General features: G+C 43.7%; 2 protein-coding genes across 2 annotated transcripts in view; one reads left to right on the forward strand and one right to left on the reverse strand.

The window, feature by feature from the left end:
* stk11ip (serine/threonine kinase 11 interacting protein) overlaps positions 1-18,473 on the reverse strand; it is a 55,943-nt gene that overhangs the window by 29,274 nt on the left and 8,196 nt on the right. Inside the window, exons 11-22 of the mRNA XM_080422972.1 lie at positions 17,849-17,890; positions 17,228-17,398; positions 16,262-16,343; positions 15,146-15,327; positions 14,661-14,835; positions 14,137-14,262; positions 13,369-13,589; positions 12,643-12,753; positions 11,365-11,614; positions 8,042-8,199; positions 7,624-7,918; positions 4,480-4,586 (exon numbers count right to left, since the gene is read on the reverse strand). Coding sequence (XP_080279098.1) covers positions 4,480-4,586; positions 7,624-7,918; positions 8,042-8,199; positions 11,365-11,614; positions 12,643-12,753; positions 13,369-13,589; positions 14,137-14,262; positions 14,661-14,835; positions 15,146-15,327; positions 16,262-16,343; positions 17,228-17,398; positions 17,849-17,890 — 1,920 coding nt within the window. The remainder of the gene's footprint in view (positions 1-4,479; positions 4,587-7,623; positions 7,919-8,041; positions 8,200-11,364; positions 11,615-12,642; positions 12,754-13,368; positions 13,590-14,136; positions 14,263-14,660; positions 14,836-15,145; positions 15,328-16,261; positions 16,344-17,227; positions 17,399-17,848; positions 17,891-18,473) is intronic.
* LOC308080195 (mitochondrial-processing peptidase subunit alpha-like) lies at positions 151-3,129 on the forward strand (the record flags this gene model as incomplete). The annotated part of the gene is made up of 2 exons (XM_080421971.1): positions 151-206; positions 1,263-3,129. 2 exons carry the CDS (start codon positions 151-153, stop codon positions 2,767-2,769), a joined length of 1,563 nt encoding a protein of 520 aa, XP_080278097.1. The 3' UTR covers positions 2,770-3,129.

Genomic DNA, 18,473 nt, shown 5'->3' on the forward strand with positions numbered 1-18,473 from the left:
TCTACCGTCTAAGGTTTGTACTTTGTAACCAGGATTCCTCGCGACTCGTTTGGTATGAGTCATTCAGTGCTTTAAGCACCGCCTCTGGCGGTTAGCAGGGACGAAATAGAACGATAGTTACGTATGTAACTACGGTTCTATGAGTCCCGAATGACCGCCAGAGCGCTCTGTCGCTCAGAATCCTCGTGTTCACGCGAGAAGATTCTGTAGGGACTGACCCCCTGGTGACACCGGAAGATATAGCCTCTTCCGGTTCATCCCGGGGTCACAAGTGACGACGTTGGTATACGTACTCGAACTGCGCATGCGCGAAGGGACCATTCAGTGCTTTAAGCACCGCCTCTGGCGGTCATTCGGGACTCATAGAACCGTAGTTACATACGTAACTATCGTTTTCGCATATACTGAATCACTGTATACATTCATTCCTTTCCTTGTTGGGAGGCTGTCAATGTCCGGGAGGTGTTCCCTTTGATCATGTTCTTGCTTTATCTTTATACACTTATCAATTTATTTTATGTATGTTGTGTCTGAGCTGTTTTGTTTTATTATTTATTGTTTATTTGTTTGTATTTTGTATGTCTATTGAAAAAAAGCAATAAACATATTTTGCAAAAAAAATAAATAGTGAAAATAGTGAGCTTATAGAGCTGCTATTCTCTCAGAATGTTCACCTATGTTGTTCTTGTGTTTGGTCATTTGAGATTTGTCGTTCATCCCACGTTACTGTGACCGATTGATGGTGAAGGAATGTCACTGTAGAAAACATTCAGGGCATATTTGCCAGCACTAGCCTATATATGGAGATCCCCATAGATGGAGACAATCGACCGACAAGGTCGTCATAGAGACCTAAACGTGTCATATATACAGAGTCTGACATCAGCGAACCCTTCCCAGAAACTCCATATATAGACATAACCGTCACGTCCAGGACTGACGTCATGGTCCCATATTTGGGCATAACTGACATAGGCAGCTCCATATATGGAGACGTCCGACACTATCTGACATCACCGTAGTGGCATCAGGACCGCAAGACAACAGTAAGAGAGGCTCGACATGCCTCACTAGGGCAGTTCCAGAGCAAATCCCGAGAGACATTAACTACCTACAGAGAGAGAAGCATCTAAGAGAATCCAGGAATAGTCAATTTCCATAGCCTAAAACATATCCTCATAGTGGACTTCGGATCTGGTAACGAGTCAGCCGAGTGATAGTTTCTACAGTCACATTATGTTCTCTCGTTATGTTTCTCAAAGGTTTGGCATCGCAGCATATAGAAGGTACAGCAGTGGTACTGGATACCCAAATATCTCGCTGTCCTCGCCCCTGCCTGGCATCCCCAAGCCAGTGTTTGCATCGGTGGACGGTCAGGAGAAATACGAGACCAAGATCACTACTTTGGAAAATGGCCTTAAAGTTGCATCGCAGAATAAGTTCGGTCAATTCTGCACGGTTGGAATTTTAGTAAACTCTGGATCCAGGTATGAGGCAAAGTATCCAAGTGGGATTGCACACTTCTTACAGAAACTTGCTTTTTCTTCCACAGCTCAATACGGTAGTAAGGATGAGATCCTCCTCACGCTTGAAAAACACGGCGGAATATATAACTGCCAAACATCCAGAGATACCACCATGTATGCCGTGTCTGCTGAAGTGAAAGGCTTAGAAACAGTCGTCAGCCTTCTATCTGATGCTGTTCTGCAGCCTCGCCTCCTAGATGATGAGATTGAGATGACCAGAATGGCGGTACGTTTTGAGCTTGAGGACCTGAACATGAGGCCAGACCCCGAACCCTTATTGACAGAGATGATCCACGCGGCAGCATATCGAGGCAACACAGTGGGTCTGCCACGCTTTTGCCCTGTGGACCACGTGGACAAGATCGACAGGAAAGTGCTTCACAACTACCTGAGCAGCTACTACTGTCCTGATCGCATGGTGCTGGCAGGAGTGGGCATCGAGCACGAGCAGTTGGTGGAGTGTGCCAGGAAGTACCTGCTGGACGCCAAGCCGGTGTGGGGAGCGAGCACGCCCGCCAACATTGACCTTTCTGTAGCGCAGTACACTGGTGGCATCATGAAGCTGGAAAAGGACATGTCAGACGTCAGCCTCGGCCCCACCCCCATCCCAGAGCTCGCACACATCATGATCGGCTTGGAGAGCTGCTCCTTCCTGGAGGACGACTTCATCCCGTCCGCCGTGCTCAACATGATGATGGGTGGAGGTGGCGCCTTTTCGGCGGGAGGGCCTGGGAAGGGGATGTTCACCCGTCTATACCGGAATGTCCTCAATAGGCATCATTGGATGTACAATGCAACCGCCTACCCCCACAGCTATGAGGACAGTGGCTTGTTGTGTATCCACGCCAGCGCTGACCCCAGACAGGTACGGGAAATGGTGGAAATCATCACCAGAGAATTCATTCAGATGGCTGGCACAGTAGATGAGATGGAGTTGGAGAGGGCTAAGACACAGCTAAAGTCAACGCTGATGATGGACTTGGAGTCACGGCCGGTCATTTTTGAGGATGTGGGGCGCCAGGTTCTATCCACAGGAAAGAGAAAGCTGCCACACGAGCTGTGTACCCTCATAAGCAATGTCACAGCTGGGGACATAAAGAAAGTGACTACAAAGATGCTGCGTGGCAAACCTGCTGTGGCCGCCCTGGGAGACCTGAGTGAGCTGCCCTCCTATGAACATATCCAGGCGGCTCTGTCCAGCAAGGATGGACGCCTGCCTCGAATGTACCGCCTCTTCAGATAAAAATTCAATTAAAACAAACACTCCCCGTTCCATTTAATTTATCCAGTCTGCACTGGCAGCATCACTGTATATAAACTCCTGGACAGCAACATACGCTGACCCTATACTCTAGTGTCTTCTCCTGAATAAGAGCCTGGCAGTGCTCTGGGAGGGGACTATGACCTGGATCTCAAACAATCTTGTGTTGAGAATACTTGATTTTAACAGAATACTACATGTTACACTTTTACAGCCATGGTCCACACAGTTGGAGAATCTATATTTCTCATTTGCTGGCTGGAAGGCCGTTTTCATTACCGGCTGAGATGGTTTGCACATGTTTGGGTTTTAAAAGGATTACTTCAGCAGCTACAAAAATGAAAAAAAAATGACAAATAATCTTCTTCTGCACAAAAAAAGAAAGAAAAGAAAGAAAGAAATGCCATTAAATGGGGGTCCGTAGTCTAATGCATGTCAAACTGGGGGTCCTTGATATTAATCACTGCTAGAGACGTAAAAATCTTCTCTTATGGTGGTCCCTGGCATATCTTTTCAAGTGGGGGTCCGTGGGCTAATAAGTGTCAATTTGGGGGTCCTTGACATGAAAAAGTTTGAGAATCTCTGTACTCAAGGCACACAACATTTCATGTGCCTATACCTTGCAGTGCTAGCTTCACCTTTCATCTCTATGACATAGTATTACCCCTTGTGGGACGGCAAATCCACCACAGCAAAAAACAACCTGCAATCAGTCAATTCATATTCCCCACTTGACATCAGCTTTTTGTGCGCGACACAAGTCATCATAGGGCACCGGGGCGGCCATGTCAATTGAGACATTCCTTCACTTCCTCTAGGAGCGGGAAATGTAAAAAACACAAATGAAAGGCAGAGCAGCCCCATGCGACCAGGGTAAATAAACATGGGTCCTGCTGCGGTCTGCTTGGTTCTGTTTCCGCTCTTTTGGTCCTTGTCTAGGTGTCTGAAGGAGGTAAATGATACCCTATGCTGCACAGAGGGAGGCTGCGTACGTGCGCTGCGTGTAAAAAGGCTTCTCGGAGAAAGTTCATGAACGGCGGAGGTGGGTGCCACGAAATCGGTCAAAAACTGAGGTGTTTTAGCTGGGTCGGCCTACAGGCTGGGGTCCGATGGGAAATCGCTGCTTGATTGTCCTTAAATGTTGTAAACCTCACTCCGATCCTTGGCCACCGGGAAGATGTTCAAAAGTTATGTTTTTTTCCCACATATCAACAAACACGACACGGCCATCAAAACATGTTACTGAGTTTGAACCTTGGGTTCTTGTGTGGCTGGATGAATAGATCATTGAACAGAACACTGGTTCTTTTGTCTTTTTCCCCAATTTTAGTTGTTATGCCAATTCCCAAATTCCCCACACAGTGTGTGTAGTCTTGTCACTGGTCTTTGGACTGGTTGGACATTTGTAGGGTTGGTATTGAAAGCACTTGCCTCCTTGGATACACATTGATTCACATGCCAGTGTGGAGCTTCAACAGGACGTAGCACTGCTGATAACCGCCTTTGACCAACCGGTGTGAGTCGCTAGTGCAAAGGAGGCTTTGGGATACCATTTCCCATTTCCCTGTGCACGTGAATAAAATCATTGGTGGTAACCAAGTTAACCAAGTTACCACCAATGGCAAGATGCCGCGAAGAAATAGAAATAAACGACGCATTCTGACTTCTGCAGTAGGCTCATGGTCGTCTTACCTTGAGGAAGGAGTGCAGCTCCTCTTCCTCCTCGAAGACCTCCACGTCCAGGAAGAGCTTCAGGCGGTGGTCCACTCCCTCATAGTCCTCAGACAGCAGGTCCAAATCTAAAAAAAACACACACCCCAGAGTAGGTTTTGTCCAGTTTTATTACATTGCAATTATGCAGCCAATGTGTGCCTATTCTTAACCACTTTCAGCCTGGCATGTCATAAAACTTTCAACGGTTTTCCAAAATGTTCAAAATAACAGATCCAGATCTGCTATTTTGGAACATTTATGAGTGGTTAAATAAAATAAAGTTCAGCTTCAGTGTTTATTTTGTATCTATCAAAAAGTTTGTTTATTTTGTATATAAAAATAAATAATGCTTATAAGTTCACTGTTCTCAAATGGAATCAAATCTTTAATCAAAACTTTATTTATTATAATTATTTTTCAAATTGATTAGAAAATGTTACACTTTTTGACAAAATATGTGTAAAAACTTCAGTAATCGGTGGTCTAGGACTCTACCCGAGAGAACAGCTACAGCTCTGACAGTTCCATAAATCAATGCTCGGCAAAAACAAAACTCTTCGGAAAATATAGACACACAGAGACACGCTGCTGTGCCTCAAGCTATTGCTAAACTTTGACCTTGCACTGTGACCTTTGACCGATTTGAAAGCAAAGCAAACAACACTAAAAAAAACTAACAAAAAGATTAAGAGCGAAGGTCCTGACCGCACCCTCAACTCATCTCCCAAGTTCGATTAAACGTGTCTTGAGTTAGTGTTATGACAGATAGACAAACAAACAGACAGTGACCACTGTCGAAGGACATGAATTTACTCCAACTGAATAAAACATTTGGGATTTGTCTTCTGTATCCCTGTTGTCAAAATGTCTAATCCTCACATTTGTATCATATTAGAAATGTTCTCCATTTCTCCATTCGCTAAGTTATCAAACTACTGTTCCTTGGCGATGAGAGGCTATACCCGTGGCCTGGCCTGAAACCTGACTAACATTCATTTTTACTGCAGCCACAGCCTATGGCCATTAAATGGGAGAACATTTCGGAGCAATAAACCCTGCGGTGAATTGTGAACAGCTACATGGGATGTTACTGCATTGTGAGCCCTTATAAACGACTGAACTGGATTGAGAGTGATGGGACCAGGCAGAGGCCACGGCAAAACCTCATGTCTTTTCATCTGAGGAGAGTGGAAACAGGGGCTGAACGTCCAGGCGCTTGAACCCTCAGACAAGTGTTTCTGTTCTTTCACAAGGTGAAACGTACATGCATGCATGTACTGTACTGTATATTGTGCACACACATGCATAAGAGCACTTTCAAGAAGGTTTGTAAGTCCAAAACGGTAACTTTTCAGGAAATTCAACCTGTGTTGCAATGGATCCAATTGAGTTATTATCTAGACACAATCTATTGTCAATACTTTTCATTGGTTACTTTTTTATAAAACTAGACTTAACCACTTTCAACGTGGCATTCCTATCCTATCCTTATATTAAACTAGAAAAAGTGCTCCTCGGAGCACTGCCAGACCCCTAGTGGTTGAAATCTGAAGATCAGAGCACTACGTCACGCGAACCTTGGCCAACCAAAAAGAGGGACAGGTAGGAAAAGAGGGACAGACAGGTAGGAAAAAAGGGACAGACCGACCGACAAAGCCTCATGTAGGCCGACCCCCTGGGTCTGGCAAATAGGCTAATGGGAGGGCAGTTCATGTCACTATGACTCAGCCATAACCATATAAGGAGTTCCAAATGCAGCTACGTCCAAATATGGAGTGTGTTGTCTAACCTCAATGTATCGTCATGGTATCAGGCGCAAACAAATCAGTCAGCTCCATATACACGTCATCGCGCTCATGTCACTATTTCCCCCCTTTTTTTGCAGATGGGTTCCCAGATCGGCTACGCCCATATATGGAGTGTGTTGTCTAACCTCAATGTGTCGTCATGGCATCAGGCGCAAACAAATCCGTCAGCTCCATGGAGCTCTAGAACAATCTCCATATACTGTATGGGCACCAAAGGGGGCAAGCCCATATATGGGCATATATTGATGACACCAGGGATCTCCATATATTGGCTTTAAAGGGACAAGGACAGACAGATACAGAGATCTCCATATATGGGCATATCGGTCTGATCAGCGGTGCAACATAGGTGTGAGGGTCGCGTAGTGCCCAAACCTCTTGTTTCTTTAAATGGCAGATCTATAAGCTCACAAGCTCGTAGATCAGATTTTCGCTACTTTTGCATGACACTGTCATACGTCTAAGTATAAATAGGGCATTAATTTATTGAAATATGGAGACAAGGTTTCCGTCCAACAGCTAGCGATCTGTACAAAGACTGAATGATGCACACTTCTGCAGACAGCAATTGCTCTTTTAAAACAAAAGACAAAATGCTGGCTTCTGCGTAACAATGAGGGCACTCTGTCAATCTGCCAAAAAAAAGAAAAATTATTCAGTGGGAGTTGATGATGTGGGGCATGTTTTTTTTTACATGACACTGCCATGGAGACTAGAATAAAAGAGAAGAGATTTTTTTCATGCCCCTATCGTCTGTTGTCTGCTCATTCCTTGGTGCCCCGTCCGATCAGAGGTGACTCTTACTCTTACTGTTGTTACTGTGGTTTGGGTTTGGTTTTGGAAATGGGATACCATCAGAGAAACGGAGCCATCAGGGTTTGTGTGCTTTCCAACCATTTCCCGATCTATGACCGCTAGTTAAGACTGCAATTTATCTCAATTTCACATTAGTCATATGAACTGTGGTACACCAGTGAATCTCATACATACTATCATCTCTGGAGAGGATTTGGTTAAGATTAGCTTGGTTTGAGTTTAATGACACTAATGAATATTAATCACATGAACCCTAGCGTCCCTATTCTAGGCGTGACGTAATAGGTGAACAATACATATACAATCATCTCTCCAGTTAGGGTAAAGTAATTGTGATGAATTTCCTCAAGCATCCTATGAATTCTGTTTCTATTTCCACACATTTAGAGAACTGTGAATCATAAAACCACCGCCCATACTTTTCCACAGTCTCCACCACAGTTGTGCATGGACCCTGGACCCTGGACGTGAAACTCTCAGATGGAGAACAACAACCCACCTCCAGGACTGGGTCGTCCTCCGTGCGGGGCTTGAGCCTGGCCTTGGCATCCTGGAGGGGTAGAGCTAGCATCGGTGTAGTTGTAGCTCCCAGACAGCTCCTCTTTACTCCGACCTTCCTTGCTGGAAGCGAGGCCGCGGTCGGCCCAAGTGTCACCCTCGCTTTCCCCGACGAAGAAGGAGGTTCCCTGGGCAGTGACGAAGCCGGAGCTGGGGTCCTCTGTGGTGGCGGCTTCCAGGACAGGGCTGCAACTGAGGCTAGCATCTCTAGATGACGGGTTGTCTGTGGAATGATCCTTGGAGAGGAGAGGAGAGGAGCATTGTGAGCTTGTAGATCAGCTTTGTTCACCCCAGAATAGGGACACTAGGTTTCACATGGTTAACCCTCTAAAAATAGGAGACTAGCGTTGCAGACAGACCTGATAGGGGATGTGATCGACACGGTCGCGGCTGAACGGTGCGTCCCTGGCGCCCTGTCCTGAGGACCGGTGGTTAGGCGTGCTGGTGGAGGGAGCCGATTGGCCGTCCAGCTGAACCACATGATCGCTACCACACTCTGGGCACATCATGCTACTCTCTAAACAAACACAAAACCGAACGCATAATGTGGTTGTTTACAACGTGCATGTTTTGGACATTGATATTTGTAAAATTTGGAATGTAAAAAAGCTCTGCTCTTTTTCAACTAACGATGTCTGTAAGCTTACAACCTTTAAAAAATATATATATAATTTGTTTTTAGCGTTGTGCTGTTCTTATCAAATAATAATAATAATTAAAAAAAAAAATCTTGTGTCAAAATATCTAGTCTAGTCTGTAATTGTAATAAACATGAAAAATAAAAGACATTTCAGACACTCCATTTCAAATGAATGCAGACGTTTAATTATTTTAAGAGATTCCCAGCAATAATAACAGTCATAATGTTTAGCTGCAGGCTATGTGATTCCCTAAAACATTCTTTATAGCACGGCTTTGTTCAGGCATGTGCAAACAAATGAAAAGGATATGAGATGTCTCTCCTATTGAGCTCAGCGGTGAGGCCGAACGCACAGACAAAATCAAACCCCTCAAAACATCTGTTTGACAAAGGCCTACACGACCCCGGCCGCAGCATGTGGGAACAGGTCTTAATGTCAGGTTTGGACGCTGTATTATGGGAGGTGGCTGCTTGAGCTAAGGGCCTATCTGTCTCCTGGAGATTATAGAGGTAGAAGCTCAAAGGAAGAAAAAAAAAAGATGGCAGGGATCCCTTAGTGATTCTTCATATAAGCCTCTTACGAAACCCCATTTGTTTTGGGATAAATATCAAGCCCCACGCCTGCTGTCAGGCACGGGGCTGTAGTTACGAAGAGTAGTTACGAAAGAGCCTCGACGTCATTTGACAAAGCAGGTCTTTTTCAACGAAGCGTGGTCTTATTTTGTGAGTTTAGCTTTCGCTTGAGTCAATACTGCCTTGTATTCTCAGATTAGTAACAACTAGGGAGAGGTTTAAGACTGACAGTGATTTTGATTAACCACTTTAACCCTGGCGACCTTATTTTGGGCATTTAAACATTTTCTAAAATAGCATACAGTAGATTGTTTAGATCGTCGTAAGAGGAAGTATATACTTTTAGTACTTAACTTTTTCTGAAGCGCTTAAAACGCAAATAATTTTTTGTCACGTTGTTGACTCAGTTTGTATAAGCCCACCCCACGCTTTATAATCAGAAAAAAGACAACTTAAAGGATGACTGATGGGGGCAGGTGCGTCTCATCTACAGTTCAATGAAAGGGCGTGAATCAAATGGAAGAAAAAGGCTTTTCAACATCATGACCGTGAACAGAGGCTGTGGGATTCTCTGACTAAACACATCACATGTAAAACTGAAGGCAAGTTCTGATTAATTGAATACAATGGACCACAATGGAAACGTTTTCCTTTAAGCATAACCTTTGACTGTACTACCTGTACTGTTAACAAACTTGTTAATAACGTATTCAAATCAATCAAGTGAACACCAAGGACATTTACGGAACCATGAAGAGATGGATGATTTCCTATGTTACCCATAATGCAAATTTGTGTCTCTTTGCAGGCACCTTATTGGATATCAGTCTCTGGTCCTTGTTGCTCTATAATGGCTACAATGGTGTTCATTATTATCACATACACGTACAATACAGTTTTGTAGGTCTCGTAATGCAGCTACAAACTGTATTCCAAATTAATAAATATTTCTCATTCCTTCCACTCAGTAAAACCTGGATGTTGTAGTCATTAACTTCTATAGCAGTTAAATCGCCATTTACAGCGCCCACTCTGTACTGTTCTCTAACAAAAACCCTACAGGATTAGTATTATTGAGTAATATACTTTTCACCGTGGATCAGCATCATGTTTTATTAAAAACTCTTTATTACCATCAGGATTCAAGTATGTTATTCATTTGAAATGATTTCCAGCACTTTAGAGCTTATAATAAATTGCACAAATTAGAAGTAAGGTGGAAGATTAATGAGATTATCCTGTCCCCCGCACAGCGAGAGCGAGCAGGGAATAAGGTGTTGCAGTTTTCAAGTTCAAACTGGTTATGGGCAAATTTGCCATTTAAAGCATTTGCCTGTAACTTCTGAATATAAAGCTGATTTGACTGACGAAGGTAACATAGATTCTAGAATGGATTAGAGGTTGAAAATCCTAATTAAACAGTAAAGGTAAAATGTCAGGCAGATACTGTACACTGTAGGCATAAGACTGACAAACAAATGCATTCAGATCAGCTTTTCTTGTCTGTTCTGTTAGTTTACCATGTATAGTTTTGTAAGGCTCCATCTGAGTGGAATATCTTGCCTCCACACTGGCTGTAGGTTCCATAACCTGATTGTCTGTTCAAAACTACTAACTACTTTGTATCTGGAAAGCAATTGCTCTTGCTTCTAATGCTCTGTAGTCTATATTTCTGGTTTAGTTTTTCGAGTAACTTTTGATCCAATGTTGCCGTACTTGCTGTTAATATCTGTCATTGTTTGTTGCTGTTGTCTTTTGTTGTTCCCTCAAGCAAGATTTTGGCTTCTTGCATGTGTGCGATTCCTTTGTTTGCTATTATAACGTACTTCAATGGTTGACTGTCCATTGAAGTATAATTCTTGTATTGTAAGACAACAGGGGTTTATCCCGCTAATAAATAAAAATGTGTCGCCTCTACGGCTCTTTCAAGACGGAATCCCCATTTGGCCAGGGGAAATGTTGTGCTTATGACCTCCAGGTAGTACTACGTATCAACCAGTAGGTGTCCTATCCGACAACAGGGCAGGGTCTAAATTTCTCAATGGAAGAGTAGAGAGACCACCTCCAACCAGTGGCGTTTGGTGGATTCTAACGTTGACCGGGCCAGAACCGGGCCAGAACCGGTTTGACGGCTAAACTGGTTTTTAATGGCCACTCATTAACAATTCGGCCGAATGCAAATGAGCCCCATTTGAAAACAAAAGCGACTTTCTGTGGTCGGCTACAACAGAATAGGGTGAGGGGCTGATAATGTTGATTTTTAGTTTTTTCCCCCTGGATCTTGCCCCTACACAGGGACAAGCTGGGTTTACAGACCGGGCCATGGCTTCGTTGGCCCCAATGACGATACGCGCCTGCCTCCAACCACTGCAGAACTGCTAGTTCTATTCTATTAACATACTGCCACAGTGTACCCGGCAGGCATAATGTATATAATATACACACATACTCCTTAAATAATGCTCTCACCTTCGCCATCCTGTCCCTGCTGGTCCCACATCCCAGCCTCACTGTCCAGCTCTTCTGATAGCCCCTCTGGTAGTCTCATAGGCCCTTTCCTCTGAGCTCTCCCTCCGTTCACCCCCTCAAAGCCCTCTCTTTGGAGCGTGAACTCTGACTTGCAGCGGAGGCACTGCAGATGGAGCTGGCGGCTGGGCTGCTGCTCGGAGACGAGCTGCTTCTTTTCCTCCACCAGGGGGGACAGCACGTCAACCAGAGCCTGTCCATGGAGTGGGACATTGGGGTCGTGATTTGAGTTGCTTAAACCACTGGTTCTCAAATGTTTTCGTGCCAAGGACCCCCAAATTGATATGTATTTGGCCGCTGACCCCCACCTGAAATGATGTTGTGCCAGGGACCGCCAGAAGCAAAGATTTGAGTTCAAAATGTTCGCCTTTTAAAAAAAGATTTAAAGATTTGCACACTTTTCGAGATTTTTCAAAAATAGCAGATCTACAAGTTCATAGCGCGGCACTTGGTGCTGTGCTATGAACTTGCATATCTGCTATTTTTGAATAGCCAAAGTATAAAATATGGATAAAGTGGTTAAAATAATTGTGACGCTTTATTAACTAATTTTGCTGGGGACCCCCTGGTACCCCACCAAGGACCCCTTGGTGGGGTTGAGAAACCACTGGTTCTTAATGCCAGGAGACCCCCAGGGGTCCTTAAGGGGGTTCCCCAGCTAAATGGGGATAACACTAAGGAACCAAACAGACCCTTATATGTCTGTAATATAATATAATAATATGATATATTATTTATGGTGCTGTAATAAAGTTACAAATATGATATTTGTTTAAGAATGTCCAGTATTTGATAATTTTCTCAAGCTTGCCTAAATATACAATTCAGGAAGATACCTTGATATAGCTGTATTCTTCTGTATTTTTCCCCGTTCACCAGAATAGCTGGTTCTGACAAAGCAAAGTTGAACTGAAGTACTTGGGCTTGTCCAACCTACGCAACAACAATGTGCGTTTAAACTGAAAGCTAACAATAATAATCTGTCATCCTTCTTGATGGGCTTCATCTCAGGTCTGAGTCACAGGGGTTCAGCTAGAACCTGCACATAGTTGGTAGCAACATGAATGCAGTAGGGATTAGGCGTTCTCCTGAATCAAGGAACGGTAGGTATGGTTAGCAAGAACAGACTGGTACAGTACAGAGTCAGAGGTGGCGGGTTCACCAGGGTCGCGTGTGAGTGTGTGTGTGTGTGTGTGCGCGAGTGTGTGCATGCGTGTAAACCTGCAGTGCTTGCTGTGGGTCGTCGTCCAGCATAACGTAGCTCCTTCCTCTCTTCTCTCTGCTGATGTAGTCAAACTGCAGATGAACCATTGGAAGCATCTTCTCTTCATCCTGAGAGAGACAGACAGACAGAAAAACAGACAGAGAGAGAGAGATAGAAAAAGACAGACAGAGAAAGAAAGACATAGAAGAGAGACAGATAGAGACACAGGGAGACAGACAGCGAGAGGGACAAAGAATGAAACAGTAAAAAAAGTGACAGTAATAAAGTGGCAGGCTTCATTACTCTCCTCCACCCCCCTTCAGTCACCTTTCTCCTCTTCTGACTTCCCTCCCCTCTTCCTTCCCACTTCTTCTTCATCTCCTCCAGGCCTCTCATTCTCCTCGTCCCTTTTCTCCGTCCTTCCTTCCCTCCTTCTATCCTCATCCCATTTCAATCTTACAATTCGTTTTTTGGAAAATGTAAAATTTCAATACAGCAATGCATTGATATTAAAAGGAAAATGTCCTTAGAAATTAGTACTTTTGAACAATTAAGTATTCTTACATGCATGTACTTTTGAATACTTACGAATTTTTAAAAGCAAGTACTCCAGTACTTTAATTCAAGTACAAATTTGACCGAGCAACTTTCGCTTGTAGTTGAGTAATATTTGACCAGGGGTATATATACTTTGACTCGAGTACTGGGGTCGAGTACTCTGTCCTCCTCTCTCTCTCTCTCACCCCATGCATCCAGGCAGCCTGTGATGCCTCCACGCGGACCAGGCTGGTTAGCTCCAGGCGGCTCCTCTCTAGGCCTCGCTGCATGTCCACCTCCAACAGGAAGCCCTGTTTGACCCGCAGAAACACCTCCCTCCTGCCGCCGCCACCACCCTGCAGCTTCCCCCCGCCATCCACCTTCATGTCTGTTAACACCCCAACCAGCAAGGGGTGACACAGGTCCACTGAGAGAACGTGGGTGGAGTTGGGGAGAAAAGGGAGAGAAAAGAATGTCAATACGTCTCGCCTAACCCATTTTTAACCCGAATCCAACTCTGCCAGCCTGTACTGAATGGCGTGTCTTATGTAAGGCTGTCAGAGGATCTCCAGAGCTTTTTAGAGCGAGCGCTGGGAAATTTGATCAGATTTTCACATGTCCTCTTCACAACACAGTTCAGTTTAAAAATCACCCGAGTGGCCCTTTACATTTCTCCACACTAAAGGGCTGTCCACAACAATAAGAGTAACTACAGTATAACATTACCGTAACTATAAATGTTTTATAATGGTCTACCTCAGTGGATGTCAGAGTCCACAGCAAAACCATAACGACAATGTGGAGAACAATATCGTTGGGATCACTTTCAGATCGATTTTGATGAATGATAGTAACACTGACAGCCAATCACAGATAACAATAATCAGATAACAATATCTTCCTGGGATAAATAAAGCCTGACAAAATTCTAATTTCTCCCTGATTTTACCGCCCCTCCTCTCCTCTCCTCTCACCTCCGAGCTCCTCTTCCTCGTCTTCGTCTCTGGCGTTCCCGCTCTCGAGCCTAGTGCGGCCCTGTGTCTCCGACAACACCTCCAGTCCTGGAGAAGACTCCCCCGCCTCTCGTCCCCGTCCCGACCCTAGGGTTGTCACAATTATGACATATGAAATAATCAAATAATTGCGATTAACTATTTAATTGTGTGGCTTTTAGGCCTTGTACACAAAAGTTGGACAGGGTAGATATGACAAAAAACTTATATACACACAAAGAAATGACTGACAATGACCAATACCAATAATAATCAAAATATTTTTTTTTAGGAAAAATCAATAATGCCTCGAATTATGGCCAAAATAATTAATGTTTTATACTCAAAATCTGTTACAAAATAGTGGAAATAGCCGATCTGCTATTTCCAGTATTTCTGAAACGTACAGAAAATTTTCTAAAATTATTTCGATTATCTCAAATAATCGCGATTATCTCAAATAATTGCGATTTCGGCGATTATGTAATAATTGTGGACAGGCCTACCCGTCCCCAGGCTGTCCAACACACTGCTCTCCAAGGTGGACTCGGTGTGCCCCGGGCTCTGTCCGGGCCACTGCAGGGTGGACTCCATCTCCTGGTCTGCGTCCCCCCCGTCCGACGAGGTCTGGTCCAGCCGGGGCTCGGAGGACAGCAGCGGCTGGGGGAGGACCTCCGGTACCTCCAAGTATTACGAAATGTTACATACATGACGATTAACTGTCACGCAAAATAATTGCGATCAACGATTGAAATGTGCTTTGTGTCGTTGGAACACTGGAACATAATAATATACGAATCAAAATTAAATTTCTGTTTTGGCTTTTTAGGCTTTGAAGTTGCACAGGGCGGATACAGACAAATAACATAAATATACAAAACAAAATGCTATTTCCACTATTAAAAAAATAATAATCAACATGCAAAAATAATCGCGATTATCTCAAATAATTGCGAATTTGCCGATTATGTAATAATTGTGACAGGCCTACCTCCAGGGTCCCCGGAGAGGCCTGCTCTGGGCCGGCGTGGGGGCTGTGGCCGTTGGTGAGGGGTGGAGGAGGGGTGACTGACGGCCCGTCCAGGTGAGTCTGGTACCGGAGCCAGTCTTCACCCAGCTGCTCTCTGAAACTGTCCATGCGTTCGATCTCCTTCTGATGTGGGAGGACGATATCTGGAAGGACATTTGGTTTTCATTATTCTTTTTACATTTTAACCACAACCTTCACTGCCAAGGACGGAGATCTCCGTCATTTCAAATCCAACCGTTCACCACCATTGACGGAGATCTCCGTCTTTAAAAAAAAAAAAAGAGGGTGCTCTAACGCAACTTAGGAATGATCCCTCGACTCTGATAGAAGGAATGGACGGATGTGACGTCCTCTCCTATATTAGGATTTGTAGAAAAACACATCTAGCTCGGATTATTTTTTGTTGTTGTTGTGAAAACAAGCCATTTTCAACGGGCGATAGCAACAAACAAGGTAAAAAAATTAATGAATTAAATAATACCTGGCAGTGAATGTGTTAACCCTGATGTCTATATTTTGGGCAAATTTGAATCTTTATTTCCCCGCCCCCAAATATTAGCTTCATAGCAGATGTATAAGCTCACAATGCTTATACATGTATTTGGCGCTCTTCGCCAACCTATGAGTGATCCTATGACTTCCGGAGAAGAGTATACCCGAAATAACGTGATCACAACAAACCCAGCCCTGTCCGATCTAATGTTAAAGGATTTAGAAAAAGAAAAAAATTCTCTGCTTTCTCGTTTTTTTCAGCGTTTTTCAGCGTTTTTGGCAAGAACAAGATATATTCAACAGCCAATAACTAAAGAACGGAGGGACCCACTTTTTTCCCCGATGGAAGCAGAGACACTCCTCCGTCTTTTGCGACACTCGGTGTGTCGATCGTCCTGGAGCGAAATATTCTGTGGCTCTTGAAAGGTTAGTAAAAAAATGCTCAAGAACGCTGGCACTGGCTGCAGACTGCTCTGAAAAACTCTGGCAGTGAATAAGTTAAAGTGTGAATGAAATGACAGGCACCACATTTCATACGAATAAATAAATCCAGTGTGGGTGGTGCAGGTAGCAGATGTCACTTACCGCATATTGTGCTGCGCATTCTGGGTTCGTAATCAGTGTCACTGGGCTCTGAAATGCTGGCTCGCCTCACCTTCACCTTACTCTGAAACACACATGGAAGGATCACATTTCAAAACCTCAATTATATGTCTCTGATGAGAACATGAGCTCTGTGGGTGTTGGAAATTATACACTTCTTCATACGACAAATAACAAAAAAAAAAGCAGATCCACAAGCTCACAATGCGTCATGAATGTGATGAGTTGTGAGCTTGTATTTCTGCTATATATTGCCATTTTTTAATTAAAACAAAGTTCTACATTTCCCAAAAAGAAAGGCATTAAATTCAGTCTGACCAGAAGCAGGGATAAAAGATATCCCCACCCACGTAAAAAAAAAAAATTACCAGAGGGGGGATATCAAAAGCAGAGGCATACCACCATACCCACAGCAAATAGAATCCTTTTAATATTTATCAATTGTATATGCATGTATTTATCTATTTTGATGAATTGAACAGCCCATACATATACACACACACACACACACACACACACATATATATATATATACTTTCATTGTTTTAATACGTTTCTGAGCTATTTGAACAGGACAGTGAGCAGAGAAGGAGAGTGAGGTTAGAGTGCAGAAAGGTAAGATGGTTTTAAATTCTGGTGCTGAGTGGATGATGATGAACAATGTGGTACAGTATGTGGTAAGAGCATCATAAATAGTTGATGAGATTGATTAAGATGTTTTAGTTTTATTCAGACAGGATGTTGCATAGAGACAGGATATCTTGTGAGGGCAGAGATGTGGAATGACACGCAACACAGGTCTAGAGCCGGAATCGAACCGGGGACGTTGCGGTTATTATGGTCGATGGACCATCCGGTCAGCTGCAAGCATGTACCCAAGAAGATGGATAGGTGAACAGCAAGCTACGTAATTAGTCTCCATCAATCCTTTGAGAACGGCTACCTTACCCTGGATTTCCTCTTGCGAATACGCGTGACGCCCACTTCCCCGACTGACACGCTGTCGCTCAGCTCCCCGGCACCGCTGGACATGTCCTGGTTGCTCCGCTCGGCCACCGGGGGGTGGACTGGGGGAGAGGTCTGTGCTTGGCCAATCAGCTGCCCCCGTTTGGGTAGAACCTGTGGAAGGGGAGTGGTCTGATGTCATTCACGCCAGTGGTTCTCAAAGTGGGGTCCTTGAGGGGGTTATAGGGGGTCCCCAGCTAAATCAATTCATAATATAGAATCAAAATTTGGACTATTTTTGAAAGATTTTAACAACACAAATCTTGTATGGGGGTCCTCCTTAGCACACAATATTTTCAGATGGGGGTCCGCGGTCAAATAATTTAGGTGTCCTTGATATAAAAACGTTAGAGAACCAGTGATTCACAGTACCCAAACAGAGCTGGACTCTGAGATGCAGCTTGCTACTGTCCGAAGATATCCACTGATGCATAAACATGATTATGCAGTATGCGCATAGATTATAGAATCAGCTATAAATCTGCTCTTTACAAAGTCAAACAAATTGCTAGGTATATGATACCAGGCAAGAGAGTTGGGGCAGAAGTTGAATGTAATACTCACGGACAACTCTGATGATGACAGTAGAATTCCGTCAAGTTTAACCTGTAAAAGATAAAAGTATTATGCAGGACAATAATGTTTGATGTTTTTGAACATCTCCTCCAGTTGAAACTTTGTTTTTGTGTTTTATGTTTTTTTTGTCCAAAACTAAGCTGTATTATACAGTTATAGCAGCAGTAGCAGTGCTCTAACCTACAGCAGAGGTGTTCACAGTTGAACCATCAAATGCCAAGCATCAACCTCAATTTACATCGTTATCTTGCGCCATGTAGGAAACGTAATGCAGGGAAGTGAAACGGCTTGAGGCGAGCTTTCAAATGCACCCAGTTTCATCCTTATACATTGAATAGTTCAGACGTTATGGATGACAATGTCTTAATCAATTATTGACCTTCTTGACCTTTTGACCACCAAACTGCACCTAATGTCAGATACTGAGTTAAAGATGTAATATATCAAGTTCCACAGCCTTGTGTTGTGATCTGATGATGATACAGTGTATTGAGTCACAAAGTGACAAAGAGTGACAAAACAGCCTCATTACAATTGTTTTGCAATGGCTTTGCGGCTTAACTAATAAGAAGTAGTAAAAGTTGTAGCAGCAGTATTGGCATTAGTAGTAGAC

The sequence above is a fragment of the Gymnoscopelus braueri genome, assembly GCF_963280865.1.
Source record: "Gymnoscopelus braueri genome assembly, chromosome: 24".
Lineage (NCBI taxonomy): Eukaryota > Metazoa > Chordata > Actinopteri > Myctophiformes > Myctophidae > Gymnoscopelus > Gymnoscopelus braueri.